General features: G+C 43.1%; 1 protein-coding gene across 4 annotated transcripts in view; it reads right to left on the reverse strand.

The window, feature by feature from the left end:
* POR (cytochrome p450 oxidoreductase) overlaps positions 1 to 24,509 on the reverse strand; it is a 156,202-nt gene that overhangs the window by 32,243 nt on the left and 99,450 nt on the right. For 3 of the 4 annotated variants that reach the window (XM_073615212.1, XM_073615211.1, XM_073615210.1), the window contains exons 3-4: positions 14,806 to 14,854; positions 10,432 to 10,560 (exon numbers count right to left, since the gene is read on the reverse strand). In XM_073615212.1, the coding sequence (XP_073471313.1) occupies positions 10,432 to 10,560; positions 14,806 to 14,854 (178 nt within the window). Of the gene's footprint in view, positions 1 to 10,431; positions 10,561 to 14,805; positions 14,855 to 17,293; positions 17,555 to 24,509 lie in introns of those variants that run through there. The other variant, XM_073615213.1, reaches the window with a different exon arrangement.

Below are 24,509 nucleotides of genomic sequence, written 5' to 3' on the forward strand. Positions count from 1 at the left end.
GACCAGACCATCCGATATGTGCTTACTTACACTGACCAAAAAGGTGTTAATAGTGGGCACTCCCACCATATATGTAGAAGTGTTCGCCTCATTCCACATCCCCTCCAATACCGGTCAGAGGTGGAGGGATAAATTCTAGCCAGGGATGAGGGTACCCTATACCACCTTGTTAAAAGCTTGTAATTATTCTCTTGGGTCTTGGAGTCCACAGAACTCGTGTGGGTCAGGTGGTATAGGTGATGCAACTGCTCATCAGTGAATTTGCACTGGAGTTCCCTCTCCCATTCTTTCACAAAAAAGGGCTTGGGGCTTGATTTAGTTGCCTCCAACATCTTGTAGGGGACTGAAATCAAGTGGGGTAGAAGGTCGTTAGCCCCCCATAGGCGTTCAAATTCGGTGAGATTAGACCTAATCTGTGAATTTCTGTGTCGTATGGCTACAAAATCTGCTAGTTGACGATACCTCCAGAAATCGAAGGGGAAGCTAACATATCGTTCCCTAAGGGTGGTAAGTGAGACCAGTGTATGGCCTTCCACAAAGCGCACCAGGTTGACAACCTCATCACTCGCCCAAGCTCCAAGGAAGGACAGCCGCTCCCCAGGAGGAAATCATAGATAACCACCCACGGGCGCTAACAAAGACGTCGGTGGTGCCAATGCCAAATGGCTTTTTAATCTATCCCAGACCCTCAGAGAGGGAACAGTTAATGGGGACACCCAGTCGGAGAACTCAAGGCGCATATGACAGGTCCCGACTTGCCATAGTCTTTTTCCAGGGGGACCCAGAGCTTAAGGGCAGAGTGGAACCTCCAGTTGAGAACACGCTGCAGTGCAATCGCCTGGTAGTATTGGAATATGTTGGGTACACCTAGGCCTCCTGTTCGCTTAGATCTTTGTAGCAATGCTATGGCAAGGTGTGGTCTCTTACCGCCCCACACAAAACTAATGAAAAGGCTGTGGAGCTCCACAAAAAAGCGCCAAGGTAAGTGCACAGGTACCATCTGCAGGAGAAAGTGTATGCGGGGCAATATTGTCATTTTGATAATATTTGTGCGGCCAACCCATGTGAAGTATGCTCTATCCCATGACTGTGAATCCTCCCAAGCAGAGGGACATAGTTATGTGTGTACAGGGAGTCAAAATGGTCAGTGAGCTGAACGCCCAGGTATCTCAGAGGGGGATGCCCACGTGAAAGGGAAAGATCCCTTCAAGGAGGAGGCCAGGGCTGAAGGAATGGTAATCGTCAGAATCTCAGATTTGGCATAGTTAATCCGAAAGCTGGACACTGCACCAGAAGAGGACAGCTCTCCAAATCAGGTTTGGCAACGAGACAAGGGGATCCAGTACATGAAAAAAGACATTATCCGCATATGCGGAAAGCTTATGTTCCAAAGAACCTACATGCAACCCCTTAATGTTCGACCGAACTTTCCGCAACAATGGTTCCAAGACCAGTGCGAATAGGAGGGGTGAAAGTGGATATCCCTGTCTCCTGCCATACCGGATGGGGAACACCAAGGAGAGAGGAGAGACTGCCATTCACCTTTACCTGAGCAGTAGGGGATATGTATAATGCCGAGATCCAGCGCAACACGTGAGGGCCCAAACCCAATCGCACCAACACTGCATTGAGGAAATCCCAGCCTACGTGATCAAACTCCTTTTCAGCATCGGTAGATAGGATTGAATAGGAAGGCAGATGATCGCACATACGGGCCCAGTGAATGAGTTGAAGCACCCTGATAGAGTATCCCTAGCCTCACGTCCCACAATAAAGCCTGTCTGATCTCCTTCCTGAAGTAATTCATGCTGGTGTTTGAGGCGATTGTCAAAAATTTTAGAGAATATCTTGAGGTCTGTATTCAGTAAGGAGATAGGGCGATAACTCTGGGGGAGGGTATGGTCCTTTCCCTCCTTCGGGAGGACTGTTATGTGGGCCAGTGAAGCCCCCTGCGGGAGATGCCCAGTGGTAGCTAGAGAATTAAGAAATGTACATAAGGGGTCCTGGAGCTGATCAAAGAACTTTAGATAATAAGCCCTGGTGAAGCCATCAGGCCCGGGACTTTTCCCAGTAGGGAGAGACCTCACAGTGGCCAACAACTTGGTCGTAGATATAGGGAGTTCAAGTCCTGCTTTCTGTTCTAGGGATAAATTGGGCAGCCCAACTGAAGAAAGGTACGTTTCAATACAGGATCGCTTAAGAGCAACGTCCATTGGAGAAAAGGCAGAGTCCAGATTGTACAGGGCTGCATAATATACGCAAAACATGGAAGAAATGTTTGAAGTATGCTGGACCGGTGTTAGTTGGAGAATGTAACTTTTGGACATGGGTAGAAACACGTTGCTTGCGTAGCGACCTCGCGGGAAACCTACCACATTAGTTTCCATTCTCATAATACTTATGAGCAACATAACGCAACCGTCGATAGATCCTGCGGTCCAATCGTTTTGAGAAAAGCGCGAAACACCTCAGGATCTGACGTTTGTTTATGGCATAACTCTGCTTGTTGCAGAGCCTGGAAAACTCTGGAAGTCTGCCTATCTCTCCTTCTTCAGTTTGGAGCCCAATGCAATAAGGGTACCGCGAACCACCGCCTTATGTCCTTCCCATAAAACACCATCGTTGACCTCACCATTAGCATTTACTGCAAAGTAATGGGATGGAGTTTCCTGAACCCCCGAAACCACCCCCAAATCGTCCAATATGTTCTCATTTAATTTCCAGGACTATGTTCTGGCCGCCACTTGGGGCAGCGAGAGTGAAATGGTTACCGGGGCATTATCGGAGATAGTGATCTGGTCAATAGTGGCATCTATCAATAGGTCTACTGATCGACCAGCAAAAGATCGATTCTAGTGTACACCTTGTGGACAGTAGAGTAATAGCTGTAGTCCTTCTCTGAGGCGTGCAATGCTCTCCAGCTATCCACCAGAGTATGACACTGAAGGGCCTTACGAAAATGCCTCAGGAAGGCGTAGGAATGTGTCGATCTGCTCGCCGAGGTATCCAGAGAAGGGTCAGGGCCAACATTAAACCCCCCCCCTAGGATTAATCTACCCTCCCGGAAGTCCGCCAAGTTGTCTAGGACCATATCAATAAACAAGAGTTGTTCAGAATTCGTGGGCATACAGAGTGGCCCATTATGGTTCCTTTCAGGAACACGTAACGCCCCTGGGGGTCTGCATAATGGTCAGAAAGTAGAAAGGGACAGTTCTTATGAATGGCTATGCCTCAGGATTTAGGTTTTGGGGAGTTACTTAAGTACCAGTGAGGGAAGAGGTGGATGGGCAATTTTGGGAGTGAGGAATCTGAAGTGGGTCTCCTGCAGAAACAGCACCTGTGCCCCGAGAGGCCTCAGCTCAAGCCATTACCTATTGGGCTTGTTGGGGGAGCACAGACCATGGACACTATATTACACTACCTTAATCGTTGCCATGTTGCATCAGGAGTGGATTGCCCAAACGACCATCTTGGAACAGCCAAACCAGGTGAGAGCATTAGCAGTTCCGAATTCTGAGCAAAGAGGAGGAAAAAAAAAAAAAAAAGGGGGGGGGGTGAGTTAACCAGAACATAAGAGAACCACAATAACCAATAAGAGGGGCCAACAGAGGCATCCATGTCCTGCTGTGAGCCTACAATCAACTGCTTGCCTGGCTCAGGTGGCCCACCCGGCAAGGAGGAAACCGCCTAAGTGAGGCAAGATGCCCCAAGCAGGGCCAATACCCAATACAAGCAATCTTATTGGGGGGGGGGGGGGGGGGGAATGGGACGTGATCAGACATATACAGTCAGGCAGTTCCTGCTTCTTACAGGATAAGGAGCTATAACTTCCCAGGGGGTTAACGGATGGCGAGATGCAAGGTGGAAGGGGTGCAGCCATCGAGCAGCCGCTCAGTCAGGGCACCCAAGGGAAATGGGCGCAGTGTGTCCCACACTGTCGCAGGGAAGATCACACGAAAGTGCATGTATATCTGTAAAGTCACTGTCAAGGAACAGAGAAGTCCAGCGACTCCAGACAGGTTGCAGGAAGAACCATACGTCAATCTGAGAGTGCCTCAGTTACTCTCGGTGGGATTCTGCTGCGTAGCAGCAGAGGAAGAACGTTTGCGGCCCTGGAAGCGCCGGTTAGATCAAGCCTGTTGCCAAGGTTGAGATGTCGTAATTGTACATCCAGGGAGTGCCTCCAGTCTGGAAAGTCCACCAGTTCCAAGTCCAGCTGGGACAGGAAGTGCGGGAGATCTTCTTTGGAGCGTAGGGTAGCAGATTTGCCGTCTCGTCCTGCATGTAGACTAAAGGGGAACCCCCACCGATAGGAAATACCAGCTTTGCATAAGGCTTCCAGAAGAAGATGGAGAGCTCCACGTTGCAATAAGGTGGGATGGAATCCTGGTAAAAGGATAGGTGAGCACCATCAAAGTCAAAAAAGGGGCGTTTGCGCATATGCTGCATGATTTGCTCCTTGACCGTGTACTTGTGTAGTTTACAGATTATGTCACAGGGATTCTTTGCATCCTGTGAAGAAGGTCTGAGGGCCCTGTGTGCTCTATCAATCTCGACAGCTTCAGTAGGGGAGAGGCCCAATATCTCCTTAAATATGCCCTGCAGTGTGGGGACAATGTCCTTAGCTGCTGCTGCTTCGGGCAACCACGTATGCGGATGTTAGAACGGCGACTGCGGTTTTCGTAGTCATCTTGCTGGGATATAAGGGTCTCAATTCTTTGATCCTGAGCCACACACTTATCTCTGAGCTGAGTGATAGCAGGGATGGTTTCTTCTACCGTCTGCTCTAAAGTATCCAGCCTTGAGCCCAAGTGAGTGGTGTCTGCCTTCAGCTGCTTAATATCTTGCCTGAAGACCTTCTCTACTCTAGAGGCAAAACGATCCAGGTCATCCCTTGTGGGGAGGGACCATATATGCTGCTTCAGGTCCCAGTCACCCACCAGCTCTGAGATGTCAGAGCCCTGCTTTTGGGAGGCTGAAGAGCCTGGGGATGCAGGGGAGCCATGTCTCTTACCAGCAGAGGTGTCAGTATAGGGGACACAGTAAAGTGCTGGGATGATCTGGTTGCCGCGGCAGTGTCCTTTCCACGACCCTTCCCAGACGCCATCTTGGATGTCCCGCCGTCACCGAAATGGGAGTTTATGGAGCCCTTTCCTGGCTTTTTAGAGCCCTGCTGCTGCGAGGAGGCTCTCCAGCGCTGAGACATCACAGTGATCTCTGTGGATGTGCGGTATTCCACCCCGGTACATGCTAATTGAGCTGCGGTCTGTGAGGAGCTCTGGAGATCCACTTCCTCACTCGGCCATGTCCAAGCCACGCCCCTAGAGAGCGCACTTTTTCCTCCGAAGCCGCCAATCCCAGGAGCCCAGCCCGTGGTCCTTTTTGATAAAACTGCTGCATTGCAGGAATCTGGATATGATCCTTGCTGTTGCCAGAAAGCATCCAGAATAAATCTACAAAAATGCTAAAATTTGACTATTCCCAGACTACTCTCCAAAGATCCAAAAATACAGGAGATCCTTTACAGAGGTTCAGAAATGTCCTTGGAATAAAGGCATCAAGTATAGCCTCATTTATCCTAGCAGGCTCTGCGTAATGGAGAGAAAGACAGCCAGATTCTTCTAAAACCCCGCTGCTGTTTCCAACTGGCTGGACGCCCGTTAACGAGAGGACATGTTTTCCAATTAATAAATCTTTACCTGCCGCTACCTCACTCTAGGTAATCACAAGTATAAGTGCCACATTATGGGTTAAACCTGCTCAGGGAGAGCTACGTTGTTCTAAGTATTTACACTACGTTTCCTGTGGGAGACACCCCTTTATGTGAAATGCAAGCTACTTGACTCTATTTACAGGTGTACCTCACTATGAGGCAAAGCTTAGCCTGCCACAATGGATTAAGCAACTGTGGACACGCTCCCTAACATTGGTGTGGCTGTGCAGTGAGGGGGCTGGTACTTTCCCTTGGACGATCTCCATAGCAGACTCAGTTGGAATGGTTGTTCCTGATTACTTTATAGGATATAGACCCCAGTACTGTAAACTGTTCCCCAGCTATGCAGTGGGTGGGCAGGATTTTACCTTTTCGGTGAAGTTTATGTTTTTTATATGGTGTTCTGTGTTGTAGTCACTATGGGGGAGATTTACTAAAACTGGTGCACATGGAATCTGGTGCAGCTGTGCATAGTAACCAATCAACTTCTTAGTTTCATTGTCAAAGCTTAAATGAACAAGGTGAAGTTAAAAACTGATTTGTTACTATGCACAGCTTTATGTGCACCAGTTTTAGTAAATCTCCCCCCTATGGGTCTCTTACTGTCACACCATTGCATTCATGTAAATCCTTTCCAGATGGGTAACCAAGAATCCAAAAAACATCAAGGTGATGTCGTGGAACATCAGGGGTCTTGGTTCTAAGTTCAAGAGGGCTCCGATGTTCCAGTACATCAAATCACATGCCCCTCATATCCTTCACCTACATGAGAGGCATTTGATGGGTAGTAAGATCCTCTTCCTTAAAAAAACAGCACTGGGCGTAGAAAGCATTCCATGCTACGTAATATACTTTTTCATGGGGAGTATCTATTCTAAATCAGAAAATCATTGCCCTGAACTATTGAAGGTATGCATACTGACCTCAATGTTCATTTAGTTATTACTCTGGAATAAAAGATATATTCTTGTCAATGTGTATATTCCCACTCCATTTAGCGCAGACCTTTTTTACACACTATTAGACAAAATGAGGTCCTATTGTCCTTTAAAAATGCTTTTTATTGGGGACTTTAATGCCACATTATTGCCTGACCCCTGCAGACCCACTCTCTCTAGAGCAAGGGTCTCAAACTGGCAGCCCTCCAGTTGTTGCAAAACTACGAGTCCCATCATGCCTCTGCCTGTGGGAGTCATGCTTGTAACTGTCAGCCTTGCAATGCCTCATGGGGCATGTAGTTTTGCAACAGCTGGAGGGCCGCCAGTTTGAGACCCCTACTCTAGAGCCTCCACAGTTGACCTCTCTCCCTGGGCATTGGTGGCCAACATGACTTCTAAAAACCTCATCTTGTATAGATTCAGTGAATGTATGTTGTATATGCCCGTCCCAAAAAAACAACAATGCTCTGCGCTTAGTACAATATTCTAACGATGTATGTGCGGCACATAAATAATTATATGACTAGTAGCAGCTGCTTAAATAGTAGAACATGTATATAGGCAATAATGAATCAATTAAATTAGATAAATATATAAATACACAATTATAAATATATAAATATATAAAGTGTCTCTTCAGTATTGCAGCAGCGCTGTGCACCCCAATTAAACAGGGTCTCTTTCTTAATCTATTTCAGAAAGTTCAAACATGGATCTGATAGCCATAGTTCCACCAATAAATAATCAAGATGTATTCTGTGAGGGTAGTAATCCTTTCACCAAGCGATACACCACGTGCTGGGGTCCCCAATGAAAACTCACTCACCAGAAATCAGATCAATAAAAGCCTTGATTAATAGTAGTAAATCTGCATCAATATCCAAAGCGACCACCAGATGTCAGTATTATTCCCAGTAGTTCCAATAGGATATGTAGAAGAAACAAAAATGAGGGCGTCTCAGAAGAAGTCCAGGAAGTGACGAAACGTTAGGGACGTGTCGCACAGGAAGTGACGCATGTGCTCCACCAACCGAGGAACCAGGAAGCGTGTGACTGTGGTTACACACAGGGAGCGCTCCTGATAGGTTTTCACGACTGGAGGACGCAATCAGGCACAGTGCACTTTGTTATCTTTGCTCAATGTTTATTAAATTTTGGTACGCATGGTTTTAAGGGGATGTTTGGATGGTTCAAATAAAGATGTTTAGCAGTATCACGCTATGTGAGCATTTTTGTTTCTTCTACATATCCTATTGGAACTACTGGGAATAATACTGACATCTGGTGGTCGCTTTGGATATTGATGCAGATTTACTACTATTAATCAAGGCTTTTATTGATCTGATTTCTGGTGAGTGAGTTTTCATTGGGGACCCCAGCATGTGGTGTATCGCTTGGTGAAAGGATTACTACCCTCACAGAATACATCTTGATTATTTATTGGTGGAACTATGGCTATCAGATCCATGTTTGAACTTTCTGAAATAGATTAAGAAAGAGACCCTGTTTAATTGGGGTGCACAGCGCTGCTGCAATACTGAAGAGACACTTTATATATTTATATATTTATAATTGTGTATTTATATATTTATCTAATTTAATTGATTCATTATTGCCTATATACTTGTATAGATTCAGCTTTTTGTTAATTCTTTCCTACTTGTGTATTTGAGGCAGCACCCAGGAGAACTCTCAGAACCTTGTCCCTCAGCCCTAAATATATGGACCTCTCAAATGCACAAGAGATCACTGTGGAGGTTGGGTATACAGTGTATCTCCCTATCCCAAGGCTATAGAACATGTCCCCCGATACTATACAGAAATACTAGTAAGCTAATGAGACAGCTGGCAGAAAATCAGCACAAAAAGAGCCCATAGGTAGTTCGATTAACAGAGGTACCTGATGTGGTTGTTCAAAAGGATAGATAGTATTAGTTTTTTAGTAAAACATCCAATTACTTTATTTTACCAAATAAAATGCGTTTCGTGGCTTTAAATTGCCACATACTCAGTTCAAGGTGATAAAATTGGTGTACAGTTTGTGGCAGTGATGTCATCTAGGTGGATCACATTTCATAACAAAGCAGACGAATTGTGCCTATCCTTTGAACAACCACATCAGGTGCCTCTCCCAATCGAACTGCCTATGGGCCCTTTTTGCACTGACTTTTTCTACCACCTCGTTCACCCATCTGAGAATTCACACAGAGCACCCAAGGTGGGAATGCTCGAGTCATTAAAAGTGACCACACAGATCCTGTGCACTAGGAAGGCTGCATGTTCCCCCCTAGCTGGGTGACGATAGCCTCAATAGTTGCAAGTTAATTTTGACCTTTTTTCCTTTTATTGTGGAAGCATTGCATCCTTATTTCTAATTTAATCTCTTACACTATAAGGGCTCTCCCGTCTCCCTTTTTTTGTGGAAACTGAGCTTTATCAGAAACCCCTGGCCAACTCCTCAGTATCGTTCGGTCTACGACCTACCACCATACCCCAGGCCCTAATGAGACATCTAACTCCCCTGACCTAGTACGGGATGCCCTCAAGGCATACATTCAATGAAAATATATTTCACTGCAGAAAGCGATTAGATCAGAAGAGGCATCTCCCACTCAACATCGGCAACAAGCAGAGGACATTTGGGCTGAGCCATATGCTATCTATCCTATAACAATTATGAATGTTAGCCAAAAAGATGTTACATTTATGTGGCTGAAATTATTAGAACTGACCATTATATACAGGAATTCTTTGAAAATGGAGATTGCAGGTTACATTGCCATGCTTTCCCAAAATGGCAGACCTCTCACTGTTGTCTCTGATCTTATATCCAAGCAGCTCAACTCCCCCCCCCCCCAAGAAAACTTTGAGCCCTGCTCCGCACATACATACTAAAGGAAACACATGCCCAGGGGTGCCTAAAACATCACCTATGGAAAATGTAGGGTACCGAAGTTTGTCACGGTTTCACAGATGCACACAATTTTAAGATTTGACATGCTGGGTATCTATTTAGTTGGTGCAATATTTTTTATATTTTACCAAAAAATTGGGTAATATGTTGCATTTGTGCATCCTAAAAGTAACATTAGTGTATTTACTTACTGAAATGTTGTACAAGGACCGTGTGACAAAAAAAAAAATCTGGAACCACCGCCATTTTATTCTATAGGGTCTCTGCTTTCAGAAAATATGTTTCAGGGGGAGTAAACATCAAGCCGAAAAAGATTTTTTAAACATGTGGGGGGGGCGGTCACGGCAGTGAAAGGGTTTAAGTAGAACTACAGGAGTATCAAATATATAATTTTGGGCAAAATAAGGTGTACTCAAAAGTTTTAGAGCAACTTAGTGGTCACCAAGCTGCAGCCCGGTGGATGAGGCCCTTTGTATGTTTTTATCTGGCCCTTGGGGCACCATGTCATCCACTGATACCAACAATGGGGCATCACTTTTTTTTTTCACTGATATCAGGACCTTTTCTACTCGTATTGGCCATAGTCCCTCCCCCCCCATAAAAAAAGTCTTAAGGACAGAAACTGGCCCTTTGTTTAGAAAGTTTGGAGACCCCTGGTCTAGCGGTTCCAGGTTCCAGTTTTTAATGGTCACATTTTAGACAGACAACCTAAACATCAATATAACTATACATCATGTTCATAGATTGATAGACTGGCACTGACGGAAATGTTCAGGACTACTAATCAAGAAATTTTGCCTACATTAGTAATGACTGTAACTTGCAACCACACCACACAGTGCTTGGGTAAGAGATACTTCACTCACCATTTCAAACTCTTCAGGGTCAGCCGCCATACCACGCATGCCATAACGGTGAGCATCTTTTGAAAGTCGATTGGCAAATTCCTCTCCTGTTCCTGTTTGAGACCCATAAAATACAACTATGTTTTTTCCCTACATACAAAGAGGGGAAAAAAGTGCTATTAGTATTTGAAGTACACTGAATCCATATGGTACAGGCAACAAAGTCAAACGTTACACCTCCATGTTAAGAGGGCTTTTTCTTTAGCATGACTGACATATAAATCTGTACTCTTTTCAAACATGCTTATATGCTCTTCACATAGGTCCTGCCTCTAGATTTTAACAGCTGAATGCTGTTTTTTGCCAAACAACTGATTCTCTCTAACTGGACTGCCGCAACCACTTCCCTATCCGAACCATAATGGTTAATATCCTTTAATGTTCTTGAACCTTTCATGGAAATAACACCAGGTGATCCTGTCAGAATGGCACTTCGTGCTGTATGAAGACAAGGATTTTTTTTTTTCAGAGACAAGAGTAGCAAGTAATTATGATACAGTGCCTATGCATGGCACCATTTGCCATAACCCATTAGGTTACTTACAAAACGTACTGCAGGTTTAACACTGCAGCCTGCATTTTTTTTTTTAATGAATGGGTTGCGAAACGTAGGCTGCAGTGTAGAACCTGCAGTACCTCACATAATTCTCTCTGCTTAACAGCAGAGAAAAATCATTGATTGAAAGAGAGCTGTTGAAATAACTTAGCCAAGGCACATGACCGTATTGAGGGTGTACCATGTAACAGGGTGCAAATAAGACTTTTCCCATCCCCAAAACCAGGCCCGTGCTGTGACAGCATGTGTGTGTTCTTGACTCCGCACCCACTGTCACTTTTGACAGAACAACTGTGTTTGGGGCTCTGCACACACAACCACTTCATTCACACAAATCTGTGAATGAATGAACTATGAGTCTCGTCTGCCACCGTAGCAAACAAACTTGTAGTTTTCAAAAAGGTATACAAGTGCCCACCACACTCCTATTCAAACTAACACTTCCTCCAGCTTTCCAACGGAAAGCCTATAACCTTGGTACAGACATCAAGCTGGAGTAAGAATCTGCAAGAGCTTGGCATTGCAGCCACGATCCACTGAACATGGATTCAATGCTCTGCAGGCTCCTCTGCAAAATAAATAAATAAATTAAATAAATGTACATTTTTCTCCTGCAAATATCTGTCACTTTATTATTTTTCTGTAAAAGGTGGATTTAGCTTTTAAGAATAACTTCTCTCTCACTATTCAGGCCCTTACTAAAATCACCACACAATGTAAAATGTTGTGTTAATAACACACATTTTATATCCTTTTGGCCACATTTCAATACACAAAATAAATAGAATATAATCACGCCCATTATTTTTAGCATTTCTTGCTTATAACTGACCTACAGGCAAACTGATAAATTCAGTTCAGTGTTTTTTTATTTTTTTGTTGCAGAAGCCTGTAAAGCAGATGCCATGCAGAGCTGTCGGTGTATCTGCTTGGAAGCTGATACATTCTGACAGGAAGAATCAATGAACTACAGTAGTTCATTGAGAACGAGCGGATAGCCACAAAAGATGTCAGGGCTTGTAGGTCATTCATACACAGAGCTCCGTGTATAAATGACACGGCCGTGTAGGCGACACCCTGCACGACCACGCGGTTTTAAAAAGTGACAGCTAGTACAGGGAACTTCTCCTCATACTGCTGCCACAGGGAGAATGATTAGCAGGCGGCGGCGGCGGCTGCAGCATTGGGAACATGTTACATGCTCCACCCTAAAAAAAAAACCACGCAGAACATGCAACATGTTCCCAAAGGTGAACTTATCCTTTAAATTAGCTAAATACAGCAAAACAAAAAGGTGTGCAAAGTCTTCCAGTTAATTTTCTTGAAAACATGGGTAGATAATCATATGTCCTCCCAGCATGCTGAAAACATTTCCTAATCAGGATGTGGCTATGGAAGGAAAAAACAAACGGCACCCTTTGATTTGATGCATCTGGTATGTATTTAGCCAATTTAAAACTGAAAGTGGTTGTAAAGTCAGAAGGTTTTTTATCATAAAACTGTCTATGCATCAAGATAAAAAGCCTTCTCTGTGCAGCAGCAGCCCCCGCCAGCCCAGCCCCCCTAAGATCCAGCGATGTTGCAGGAATGTCTTGGCCTCCTGGGATTCCTCTTCTCATTGGCAGAGACAGCAGTGAAGCGCCATTGGCTCCCGCTACTGTCAAAATCAGTCAGCCAATGATGAGAGAAAGGGGGCGGGGCAGGGTTACGGCTCTGTGTTTGAAGGACACACAGAGCAGTGGCTCAGCTGTGGTGCCCCCATAGCAAACTGCTTGCTGTGGGGGCGCTCAACAGGAGGGAGGGGCCAGGAGCACCGACGAGGGACCAGAGAAGAGGAGGATCTGGGCTGCTCTGTGCAAAACCACTACACAGGGCAGGTAAGAACATGATTATTTATTTTTTTAGTTTAAAATAACAATGAGACTTTACAAATCATTTGAAGGTTTAACTAGGGTTTCCATTCACATTTGTTCAACTTGTCATGCAACTTTGGACAAGTCACAGCCCATTCTTTTCAATGGCACCCATTCAAATCTACTTTAAAGTCACAGTGACTTTGAAAAGGTGCCTGAACTACTTTGGTGTGACTTTGGTACAGAGAATGTAGAGTCGAATCAAAGTCATGCTCCAAAGTCGCAATGGAAAATGTGACTTTGGAGACACACTAATGGGAATTGAGCCGAAAGTTGAATTCCAGGTATGGCTGTTTTGGCATAGTAATTTTGGCCCCCCTTGGACCAATGTACCTTATGCATGTGTCATATCTGGCCAGTTTCTATGAAAGATGGAAATCACTGTAATAGACACCACCTACTACAGTGATCACTGCTAGCTTCCAGGGCCCCTGCCAAGCGACCGGCCTGCTGCGTAGTGAACACAGGTGGTCGCTTGTTCGACACAGCAACATACAGAGAACATTTTTTATCTTTTGTAATGAATGCAAAGCATTCTTTAACTGAATCAGATGGAGATGCAGTGACGCCATCTATCTTGTCCAATAAAAGAACACTTTGCATTTATTAAAACGTGCAAAGTGTTCTTTGAAAGGCACCCATGCTGAGGAAGGAAACTCCTGTGTTCACCAAGTAGCCGGTCAGCTGAGGAGTCTGGGAACCAGAAGCCAGCAGCAATCACTGTAGTAGCCATGCCCAGGGCTGCTGTAAGAAATCATGGGGCCCCGTACAGCCAACTTGACAGGGCCCTCTCCCCAAAGATCAAAACAATATTTTCACTAAAAATACACTAAAATCTTTATTAGCAGACACAAACATAACAATACTGCCAACATTCCTGCTTAATCTAAAAATTTAATTGTACTAAGTTAATAAAGTTCTATGTGTAAATTAGGCCTTGGGGCTCATTCACTTAGGTGCTGTGGCTTGTAAATCAGCGTTTTTTTATTTGGTTGGAGCAGTGTGTAGGTAAGCTATATTACACCATGGGGATGCATCAGCTGTACAAACGCAGACGCAGGTTCTAATTTGACAGGCATGTGGATGTACTGTAGGTGCACAGCCCCAAACACAGACAATGTATATAAATTCATCAGTCCCTTTCTCTACAGCCACAGCTGCACTGGACAGCGAATGAACAGAAAGCGCTCTGTACAGAGGCTCCTGTTCATTCGTAAACTGCAGCATAGCAAACACACTGTACCATGAGCACTTATGAATGAACACAAAGGGTGATTGGTAACTTAGCTATGAATAAGCACCTGCCATAACGGTGTGAAACGCGTTAGTGGTTTTATCCTTGCTGTATGGATTTATTACATTAAAGAAATAGTTTCATTGGAGTGCGGCCATGCAGACTTTTTTGTTTTTGTTCTTGCATATGGTTGCATATTGAGCCGCATCCACACCTGAAGAGGGGAGAGATCATTGGAAACAGACACCTGGAGCGGGTTCTCTTTTTTTCCAAAGAGTGATTGGTACCGATCACTCATTGTGCTCATTCAGGAAAGTAAAGTGACAAAAAAAAGTGACATATTTACTGCCCCTTCCCCATTCTCCATCCTGAAACATCCCTTTGTGTGCCAGCAGTAGGGAAGCTGGCAGTGTTCTGCGGGGGGGCAATTACTGGAACCGATCACCTGTACGGCTCTCTCTGCAGCAGCTGAAAGCCAGCTGGAGGGAGAGAAGGAGGAGTCAAGCCACTTCTTTCAAGTAAATGTATTTTACTTACTCTGTACATCGTAAATATGAGAAAGACTACTCCAATAGATCAATGTGCATAAAATACATTCCCACAGCCATCACAACACAACAATTATAACTCACCGTCTTTTTCATCTTTTCCACAAAGCTGCTCTCCCTGGAAGTGGTTGCCCTACAGATAAAAAAAAAAAAAAAAAAAAATTGACCACTTTTGTTTCATAACAAAGAAAGGTTTATATAGACTTGTGTACAGCAAATCACTAAATGCAGAATTTACTACATTGTAAAATACATGAATGCTGACCTGTATTAGCTACATGCATTGTAAATACATGTGATCAACATGTGAGATTTGTTACAGGTACTTCTATAGCACTGTCAATTTGTGCAGAGCTTTACATATATATTTTATACATTCACATTAGTCCCTGCCCTCAAGGAACTTACAATCTAAGGTCCCCAACCTACATTCATACATACACGTATAACGCATAATTTCACACTGGACCTCACTTCTGCATGAAACCTGCTTTTTAACATCAAGTGGAAAACAAGCTCACTACAATATAATAGGGAGAGTGTTAAAAACAAAAAGGTAACCTCCATTTAATTCCAGTCATCATTTAAAAGCGGATTTCTAGCATTTTTTGCTTTTAAAAATGCATGCATTAAAAGTACATGTAGTTCCCAAGTGAAACCATCAAAAACAGAGACAGAATTTTTATGCAGTCTAGGAGCCAAAACAGAAAACACTTGAATATAAACCTACTGTACATCCAAATGATAGTTTTGTTTATCTTTATGTCATTAAATGGGTTGTAAAGGCAGAAGGTTTTTTATCTTTATGCATTCAGATAAAAAGCCTTCTGTGTGCAGCAGCCCCCCTAACACTTACCCGAGGTCCCTCTTTGTCCAGCGATGTCCACGAATGTCTCAGCCATCTAAGATTCTCCCTCCTGATTGATTGACAGCAGCAGCAGCCAATGGCGCCGCTGCTGTGTCTCAGCCAAAGTCAGCTAGCCAATCAAGGGAGAGAGGGAGCGGGGCCGGGGCACCAGGTCTGAATGGACACAGTGAGCTGTGAAACGGCTCAGGTGCCCCTATAGCATGCTGCTTGCTGTGGGGGCACTGAACAGGAGGGAGGGGCCAGGATCACAGAAGAGGGACCCGAGAAGAGGAGGATCTGGGCTGCTCTGTGCAAAATCACTGCAACAGAGCAGGTAAGTATAACATGTTTGTTGTTTTTATAGGGAACAAAAAATGAAGACTTCACAAATCACTTTAGGCAACCCCACTCACCCCACCCCAATAAAATATTAGAATGAATGATACACATCAGGTTCAAACTGTATGTCAGTGATAGAATCAGGATATAGAATACAGAATACCTTTGCATATGGGACCTTCCTCTCTGAGTTCTTAGATTAAACTTAGGCTAGGTTCACAGCTATGCATCTGATGCATTTTTGATGCCCGTTTTCCATCACGTTATGGGTATCTTCATGCAGGTTTTTTAAGCGTATTTAAGTTAGTGTTTTTGGGATATGTTAATGTTACTAGGAGAAGGTGTCTGTTGTCATGCAGGAAACACACCAAAAGCACACATGTACAATTCCATTGAAATCTATGGAGCCAAAAACACACCATGCTGTGTGTTAAAAAAGTCCCTGCACTCCAAAAAAAAAAAAAAAAAAAAAAAAAAATGCACTGGTGGAAACTGCATAGATGGGACTGTGAACCATAGGAACTAAGGGTAAATGCACTGTAGTGCATTTCTGCAAACACACTGAAAAAATACATAGGCTTGAAACTAGCCAAAGGCAAGGTATTTCGGTACAAAAAAAATGTAATTAATAAAAACAAAAACAAGCGCACAACAACACCTCTTAATTTAGTTTATAAAAAGGTAATGCTTAGGGCAAAAACACTTTGTCAAAAGTTGTCAACTTTCTATAGAAACCCACGTGTATTTTATGTTAAGACATAAAAAAAAAAAAAAAAAGAAAAAACGAAAAACACAAACAAAAAAAAAACAAAAAAACAAAAAACCAAACAAACACACAACACAGCATATATTTGTATATTCCTCATATCATCTTTAAGCAGACCTGCAGAGATTTGCGGAGAGCATGTAGAGAAGGGGTCCAATGCACGTCACAACTTCTTGTTTATCATACTGCTACTATAACATAAGGATAGGTACTGCAACTATTGTAGCATTTCTGCTCTCAATTTCTAATAAAACATATTTAAGAACCAATTCAAGACCGACTGCGGACTTCAAATACACACACACACAATGCCCACTTTACTGAATTACAAAAGGTATATATTTACAGTAGCCCAAGAAAAGACAGCATTTAATTCAGCTTGGACATGGCACTAATAGACTGAGCATGTCTGAGCTGCACTCCCCTAGAGAGAGAGAGGAAACATGAAACTTGTGTTCTCACGAGCAGAAAGTTCAAACAGCACTGGAAACAAAACCAGGAAAGTCTGGCTCCGTCCAACTTTCTCAGCTACATCAATCTGCACAAATCACTCTACAGAGACCCATGGGCCCCGACCACAACAAATTGCACTAACAGACAGGTCATATTGTCAAACTCACCCAACTACTTTGACATTCTCTTGCGGAACTGAACTGAAGCATCCCATCTTCTTACAGTGCTACTCTATGAGTCCTCTGAGTTTAGACAGCACTGGGTTTATGAATACCCCACAGACAAATTCCCAGTGAAGGTCCAAATGTCTTTTCATTCTCCAGCCATAGTCAAATACGCAGTGTAGATGATGATCAGACTGCTACAAACAGTTAACACTGTTGCAGTCATTTAGGTAACCAATTCTTAAAGCTTTTTTTTTTTTTTTTTTTTTTTTTTTTAACAAAGCATCCCTCTGGAAAGAGACTTCTTAGAAGCCGTTTAAGCAGCACAAGGGAAAAAGTAAAGAAAAAAAAAAACACAAAAGAATCCTTCACATCTGGCAAGAATGAAAAAATAATGGGAAGGGAGAATGAAAGATCCCAAGATCCACTGCTTCTTAGCTCCCTCTCCTCCCCTCCTCCTTTCTTCCTCTTCTTGCTCTTTATCTGTGTAGAATAAGTAAGCCCACACTCCCCTTCCTTCCGCCACCATCAGGTTTCCCAGGAAACTGTGCATCACAGACGGGATCCCCTTCTAGCCTCCCACTCATATACTCATTTACTAGTTTTTACCCTTAAACATCATCTCACTTAGATGACACATTTGGCCTATAATTATTACAAATGCACTAAAAAAATATGTTCTAAAAATGTTACTTACTAGGAATGCAAAAACATTCCATCCATTCCAAATGTTTACATATGTCCCTACTAGAGGTTTCTTAGCTGCGCAGCTTGGCAAGTCATTTTGGTTGTAGGGAATCCTCTTTTAGCAGCAGCTGCCTTTTCAAGACGGAACTGCTTACAGCTAAAGCAGAACTCCAGACACACTGCCACATACATATACAGCAGGGTCCCATTTTATCTACTGAATGATAAGTAATGTCTTGGGAGTCTACCTTTGTCACATAGTACAGCCATCCTGATGCCATTTATGGTTTCCGGTTTCAGCACACTGTCACAAGCCTGCTAACTAGACAATGAATCAAGAAAGAAATAAAGGAGTCACATTTCTAACTATGCCGTGTGGATGAGGAACAGAATTTTCCGCTACAGTTAAAGCGTAGTTCCAGGCTAAATTGAAACTAGGTCTTAATCATTTCGGGCACCTGAAGGCTTCACTGCCGGTTTCCCTACTTGCAATTCCAGCGTGTACACCTGGGCCGATGGATGAATCGGCTTCAGGGGGACAACATCACGGTATCCCTGGACAGGTAAGTGTCCTTATATTAAAAGTTAGCAGCTACAGTATTGGTGCTGAGGCAAATAAGGTACAAACCCAGAAACAGGCAGCGTGTACCAGTACAGGTCGCCTGTCCACAGTAAATTGAGAGCGTTGCAAGTGGTTTTATACCCTTTTTTGTATTTTTACCTACAGGTAAGCCTATAATAAGGCTTGCCTGTAGGTAAAATTAATATCTCCTAAACCTGTACAATTTAGGAGATATTCACTTTGCATGCAGCCAGAGTCAGCGGTGCATGCACTGTGAAGGGCCGGCAGATGCTGCTGGACCTGGCCGGAAAAAAGTTTCCCTCGCGCATGTGCGGGAGTGATGACATCGCAGCTCCAGCCACTTACAGCGCCGAAGCTTTTTTTTTTTTTTTTGTTTTTGTTTTTTTTGGGCGGACCTCCGCTTTAATCCTAGGGCAGTGGATGCTGTCAGATTTATTTTTTATTTTTTTTAGCAGCCCTGTTGGGGGGGGGGGGGGGGGGCTTTGGTGATGTCTCACTTTTAAAACAGAGAAAGGAGATTGAGGACACATTCCTTAATCTCTAGCTCTGCAGCCTCTGGTGCACAAAATGAATGAACAGGAATGGCTCCCTACAGAGCTTCCTGTTCATTCACAAATTGAAGCATAGTAAACGTTTACTATGCTTCAGTTGCGAAGGAAGGAAGGAAGGAAGGAAGGAAGAAAGAAAGAAAGAAAGAAAGAAAGAAAGAAAGAAAGAAAGAAAGAAAGAAAGAAAGAAAGAAAGAAAGAAAGAAAGAAAGAAAGAAAGAAAGAAAGAAAGAAAGAAAGAAAGAAAGAAAGAAAGAAAGAAAGAAAGAAAGAAAGAAAGAAAGAAAGAAAGAAAGAAAGAAAGAAAGAAAGAAAGAAAGAAAGAAAGAAAGAAAGAAAGAAAGAAAGAAAGAAAGCATTTGATGTGCTCTCTTTAGAAACTGGCCCAAAGCCATCAACATTTCCTTAATCTTGCAAATTGTCTTGCAGCATAAAGTAATAATGACAATATTAGTAATGGAGTATAAAATACTCTCGACTACCTAGTCGTTGGTCTGAGATGAGGTAAATCCAAACTTTTATTTTTTTTTTATTAATGGCAAGAAATCTGTGCATTTCTACTCAAAAAAAAATGCTGGCAAGGCTTATTCTTACTAACTCATATGAGATCAATTTTAATGATGATTACAGAGATAAAATGGGCCTATGAAACTGATCAATGTATTTTGGGTCACAAAAAGGTGTTTTTGAGATATACCTGCAAACAAATTAGACCACAGCACTAAACCACGTAGGTTAAAACAGCACATTCTTGCAAACCAAAGAAAAATATGCCCTGAACCAGTTCATATAGTGGTGCTATTTTTAATGAAAAATCTCTGCAAATCATGCATATTTTATGTAGCTTATAGATCATATAAGACAGAATATAAAATAAGCCACAGTTGCACAATTCGCAAGGTAAGCTTCAAGCAGTCAGTTAACATGTAGAAAGTTCTGCAAATGATTTGCACCATTTTTTTTTTTTGGCAAGTGATTTGACAGATCTGTCCTACTGTTCCTCCAAAATTTGGCCACAAACACAGGAATACAAGATGTGCTTATAATGCTTAGTAAGCACTGTAGTCCCAGTTTGACACTGCAAAAAACTATTTCTTATAAGCGAGAGAGCAAATGCAACTATGACTTTCAAAAAAGGAGATTTATCTTTGAACCTTCCAATGTAAACTCTTGCTTTTTCCAATGCATTGCCATTTTTAATAAAAAACAGGGGGAACCACCCTCCCAAAAAAAAATAAAAACCTAAACCAGAAAGCTTGATTTGAGGAGACAAGATAGGGAAACCGTGAACAAAACTGAAAATTGCACCTGGATTCTTAACCATAGATCTTGGTATTCCCACAACCCATAAAACGAGTTCCCTTTTCTTTTTTTCCCCTTCTACTTTGTGGACTCTCCTCTTGTTCTCTTTTCCTCGCTACCCTCATATTTTCCTTCTGCGCTATTCCTTGAACTAAGCCTTCTTTCTTTTCCCACCCTTCCCACACACCCCCCCCTTTTTTTTCTTCTCTCGCTCTCATTCTTCCTTCCACACCCGCCTCTGACCTCTTCCCCCCTCCCACTGAATAAAATGGACGCTATGCAGGTGATTTCACTTAATGCGAAGGGATTTAATATCCCGGAAGAGAGACATATGATGTTACATGATTTGAAACGCCTACGCATGGATGTGGAGTTTCTGCAGGAAACCCACTTCAGATCAGACAAACTTCCTTTCCTAAAAAATAGGTTTTATCCCACTACCTATCATTCGACTAATAATGGCGCTAAATCAAAAGAGCTACACTTCTGTCTAACAGGCTCCCATTGGACCCTAAACGGCCAATTACTATTTCTCTGGGGCTTGATTGGCGACATACAGGTGACTCTGGCAACTTTATATGCTCCAAACAATCGTCAGGATCTCTTCATCAGAGATACTTTAGAGAAGCTTACATTTACTACAGGCCAATTGATTTTAGGTGCTGATTTTAAAGTTCCTTTGATTCCATCCCTAGACACCTCCTCAGGCGTTTCCTCCTTCTCTCCTGCTTCCCAACACAGAGTAACACAAGCCTTACAAAAGGCGCAACTCGTAGATGTGTGGCGTTTGCAGCATTCAGGGGAAAGAGATTATACTTTATGGAGGGGGAGAAAAAAAAAAAAAAAAAAGTATATACTCGTGCAGATTTCTTTCTGATCCCCCATTGTCAACTACACACTGTAAAAGATACCTCTACAGGTAACAGAATGTGGTCGGACCATGCCCCTATAGTTTTGACTTATGTGATTTCGGAAGTGCACTTCTCTGGCATCTGAGTCTGGAGACTAAATGAGTCTTCTCTAGACTCTGGAGATTACTTCCAAACAAATGACCAACCAGACTGCGATCCAGGCATTCTTTTATGAAGCACATAAGGCGGTGATCAGGGGAGTGCTAATCAAACATGGGGCGCGTATTAAATAACAATGGACGGAGAAACTTCCCTTCTAACGTCCCTTCTAACTGAAATGCACACTCGAGTCCCGTAATAAGCAGGATCCCACTCTGGAGCGAGATCTCATGGCGCTCCGCAGGCAAGTAACGAACTGGCTGAGATATAAAGCCAAGGCAGAATTACAGATATGCTGCAGGATATATGTTTTGAATCGGGAGATAAGTGTGGCAAAGTATTAGCAAAGTCAGTGAGAGACCAAAAACTAGCTTCATATGTTCTTCAACTTGTATTCCCGTCAGGTAAAAAAGCGACATTACACAAACGAATCTCCAGCTTATTTAGGGATTTTTACTCTACCTTGTATAATCTGCCACAACGATCTCCTTCAGAGGATCAACTTGCTGACTATATCATCTCCTCCAAAATTCCTCAACTCCTTACCGACATAAGAGACGAGTTAGAGAGCCCCAAAACCCTAGAGGAAGTCCAACAAGTAATTGGCTCATCCAAACCGGGTAAAGCTCCAGGCCCGGATGGCTTCACCCTACTGTATTACAAGCTCCTTCTACCAATATTGGGACCCCACATATTGAAAATTGTTTAACGCGCTTGGGTCAGGCACCTCCTTCCCTCTGAACACCTTAAAAGCTCACGTTTCCGTTATCCCTAAGGAAGGAAAAGATCCCACGCCATGCAGAAGTTACAGACCCATTTCACTGTTAAATTTTGACTTAAAAGTTTTCACTAAAATTCTGGCCACGTGACTTGCGAGTCATCTGCAAACGTTGAAGAGAATTTTGCCAACTGTATAAACTGTTCAGGTCCACATCCCTGGTACAAAGAATTAACAGAAAATTTCCTCAAATAATGGGATTTTAAACGGACTGGAAACAGTAATGAAATATATAAAAGTTAACAAATTATTGATAAAACATACAGACAATATATGTAAAAAGATGGATCACATATAGCAAACACATGGTGTATAAATCATCAAATCAAACCAATGGAACAACTAGAGATCAACTGTCCAATGTGGGACAGAAGAAATCCAACGCATTTCAACAGACATAATGAAGGTCTTCTTGAGGGACAATAGGTTATAGGATTCCACAATTTGTAAGGTTAATCCTGTGTGCTGGTGATGCAACAGATAGAAATCATGGCTCAAGAGTGGAAAGAACAGATACAGACCACTGAAAATGTGCCAGCAAGCAAGGAAGGAACCGCCAGATGGAGCCCCCGTCTCAGATCAGAGTCGTGGGAAGACCAATGCGTCTCACCTGGATCACAAAGAAAGTGGCATTCTTCACAAAAAAAAAAGCTGTCAAGTTGGAATGGTCAGAGATTTAAGCCATATAAATCGCCCAGCCGCCAGGCACAAGAAAAAAAAATAAAGGAACCTAAATAGGACCTTAGTTGCAAGAAGGTATATATTGCAAGGAGCGGTATTAGTCAACCGTATCTTGTAAGATAGTAATGCCAAGGTGATGCTGGATTCATTCCAACTAGGGAAGCTCGGGACAACACAGTAAAAAGGTATTAAACTTAATACACACAGCTAAAGTGACCCATAGCCCAAGTGTCTTTCTAGGGGCCAATTTGGAAAAAGCATTTGACCGTGGGAACTGGCACTTTATGTTTGCAGTACTGCATCACATTGGCCTAGGCGACAATATGATTCACTGGATTGCCAGTATCTATTATACCCCTTTGGCTTTCTATCACTAATGGGACCAGGCAGGGGTTCCCCCTGTCCCCTCTCCTTTTTGCGCTCTCTAGAACCTTTGTGTAAAATCCATCTAAACTCAGATATCATAAACATAAAAAAAATAAATAAATAATCGGCTTATGTTGATGATATACTCTTTTCCCTCACCAATCCAGTGGTATCCCTCCCTAACCTCCTTCATGCATTTAAAGTATACGGACAAATCTCTAATCTGAAAATCAATTTTGGTAAGGGAAGCCATGGGAGTCGAGATCTCCCTGACCCCTCTCCAGACCCTGAAGTCGAACTTTAGCTTCCGATGGACGGACGCGGCCCTGAAATACCTGGGGACGTTTGTCCCTGCTGACCTGTCCTGCACGTTTGATTTAAGTCCCCCCCCACTGGCCAAAACCAGCTCCCTACTAGAGACTTGGCATCAGGGCCTGCACACGTGGTTTGGTAGATGTAACCTCCTTAAGATGTGCATTCTACCAAAATATCTCTTTCAAGCTCTACCAATTGTGATACCCTCACTTTTCTTTAAACTCCCCTTTTCTCACCGTCATATGGTCACATAAGCGTCCTCGTATTCTCGACGCCAACTGTCACTTCCCAAACAGTTAGACCCCATACACACTATTAGATTTTCTGCAGATTTTTGTCTTCAGATTTACAAAAACCATGTAGTGCAAGGGCCTGCCTGATTGCATACAAATTTAAACTCTTAAGGTTTGACCTCATATTATATGGTTTTGGTAAATGTGAAGACAAAAATCTGCAGAAAATCTAATATTGTGTATGGGACTTTAGGGGGCCTTGCGGTACCTGATATGATAAAATACTATCAGGCTACCCTTCTCGGTAGATTAATTGGCACCGTCACTATACAAACAGAAATGCAAATCGAGCAAGCACAAACAGATCTTTCACTGCGGGGGAGCCCCTTGGTGCCACCAGGAACTGCCACGTGCATTAAAATTACACCCCTGATAGGACCCACCTTACGTACATGCCCGCAGCTTTTCTCACAAGCTTCTCTATCCACGCAAGACTCTCCCCTATTCTTAGTATTGGGGAACCCCCAATTTCTGCCAGGCTTCCAAGATCGGCAACTCTGGCACTTACATCAATCCAGTCATCACCAAGCATCTCACTTTCTGTCAGAAGGCAGTTGGCCTTCCATTGCATCCTTAATGGCTGCTACAGGTCTCTTTTGCCTTACCTTCTGAACCGCATTGCAGTTGTGCCACTTTCTACTCTCTACCACACCCTA

This window comes from Aquarana catesbeiana, linkage group LG02 (genome assembly GCF_042186555.1).
Source record: "Aquarana catesbeiana isolate 2022-GZ linkage group LG02, ASM4218655v1, whole genome shotgun sequence".
NCBI lineage: Eukaryota > Metazoa > Chordata > Amphibia > Anura > Ranidae > Aquarana > Aquarana catesbeiana.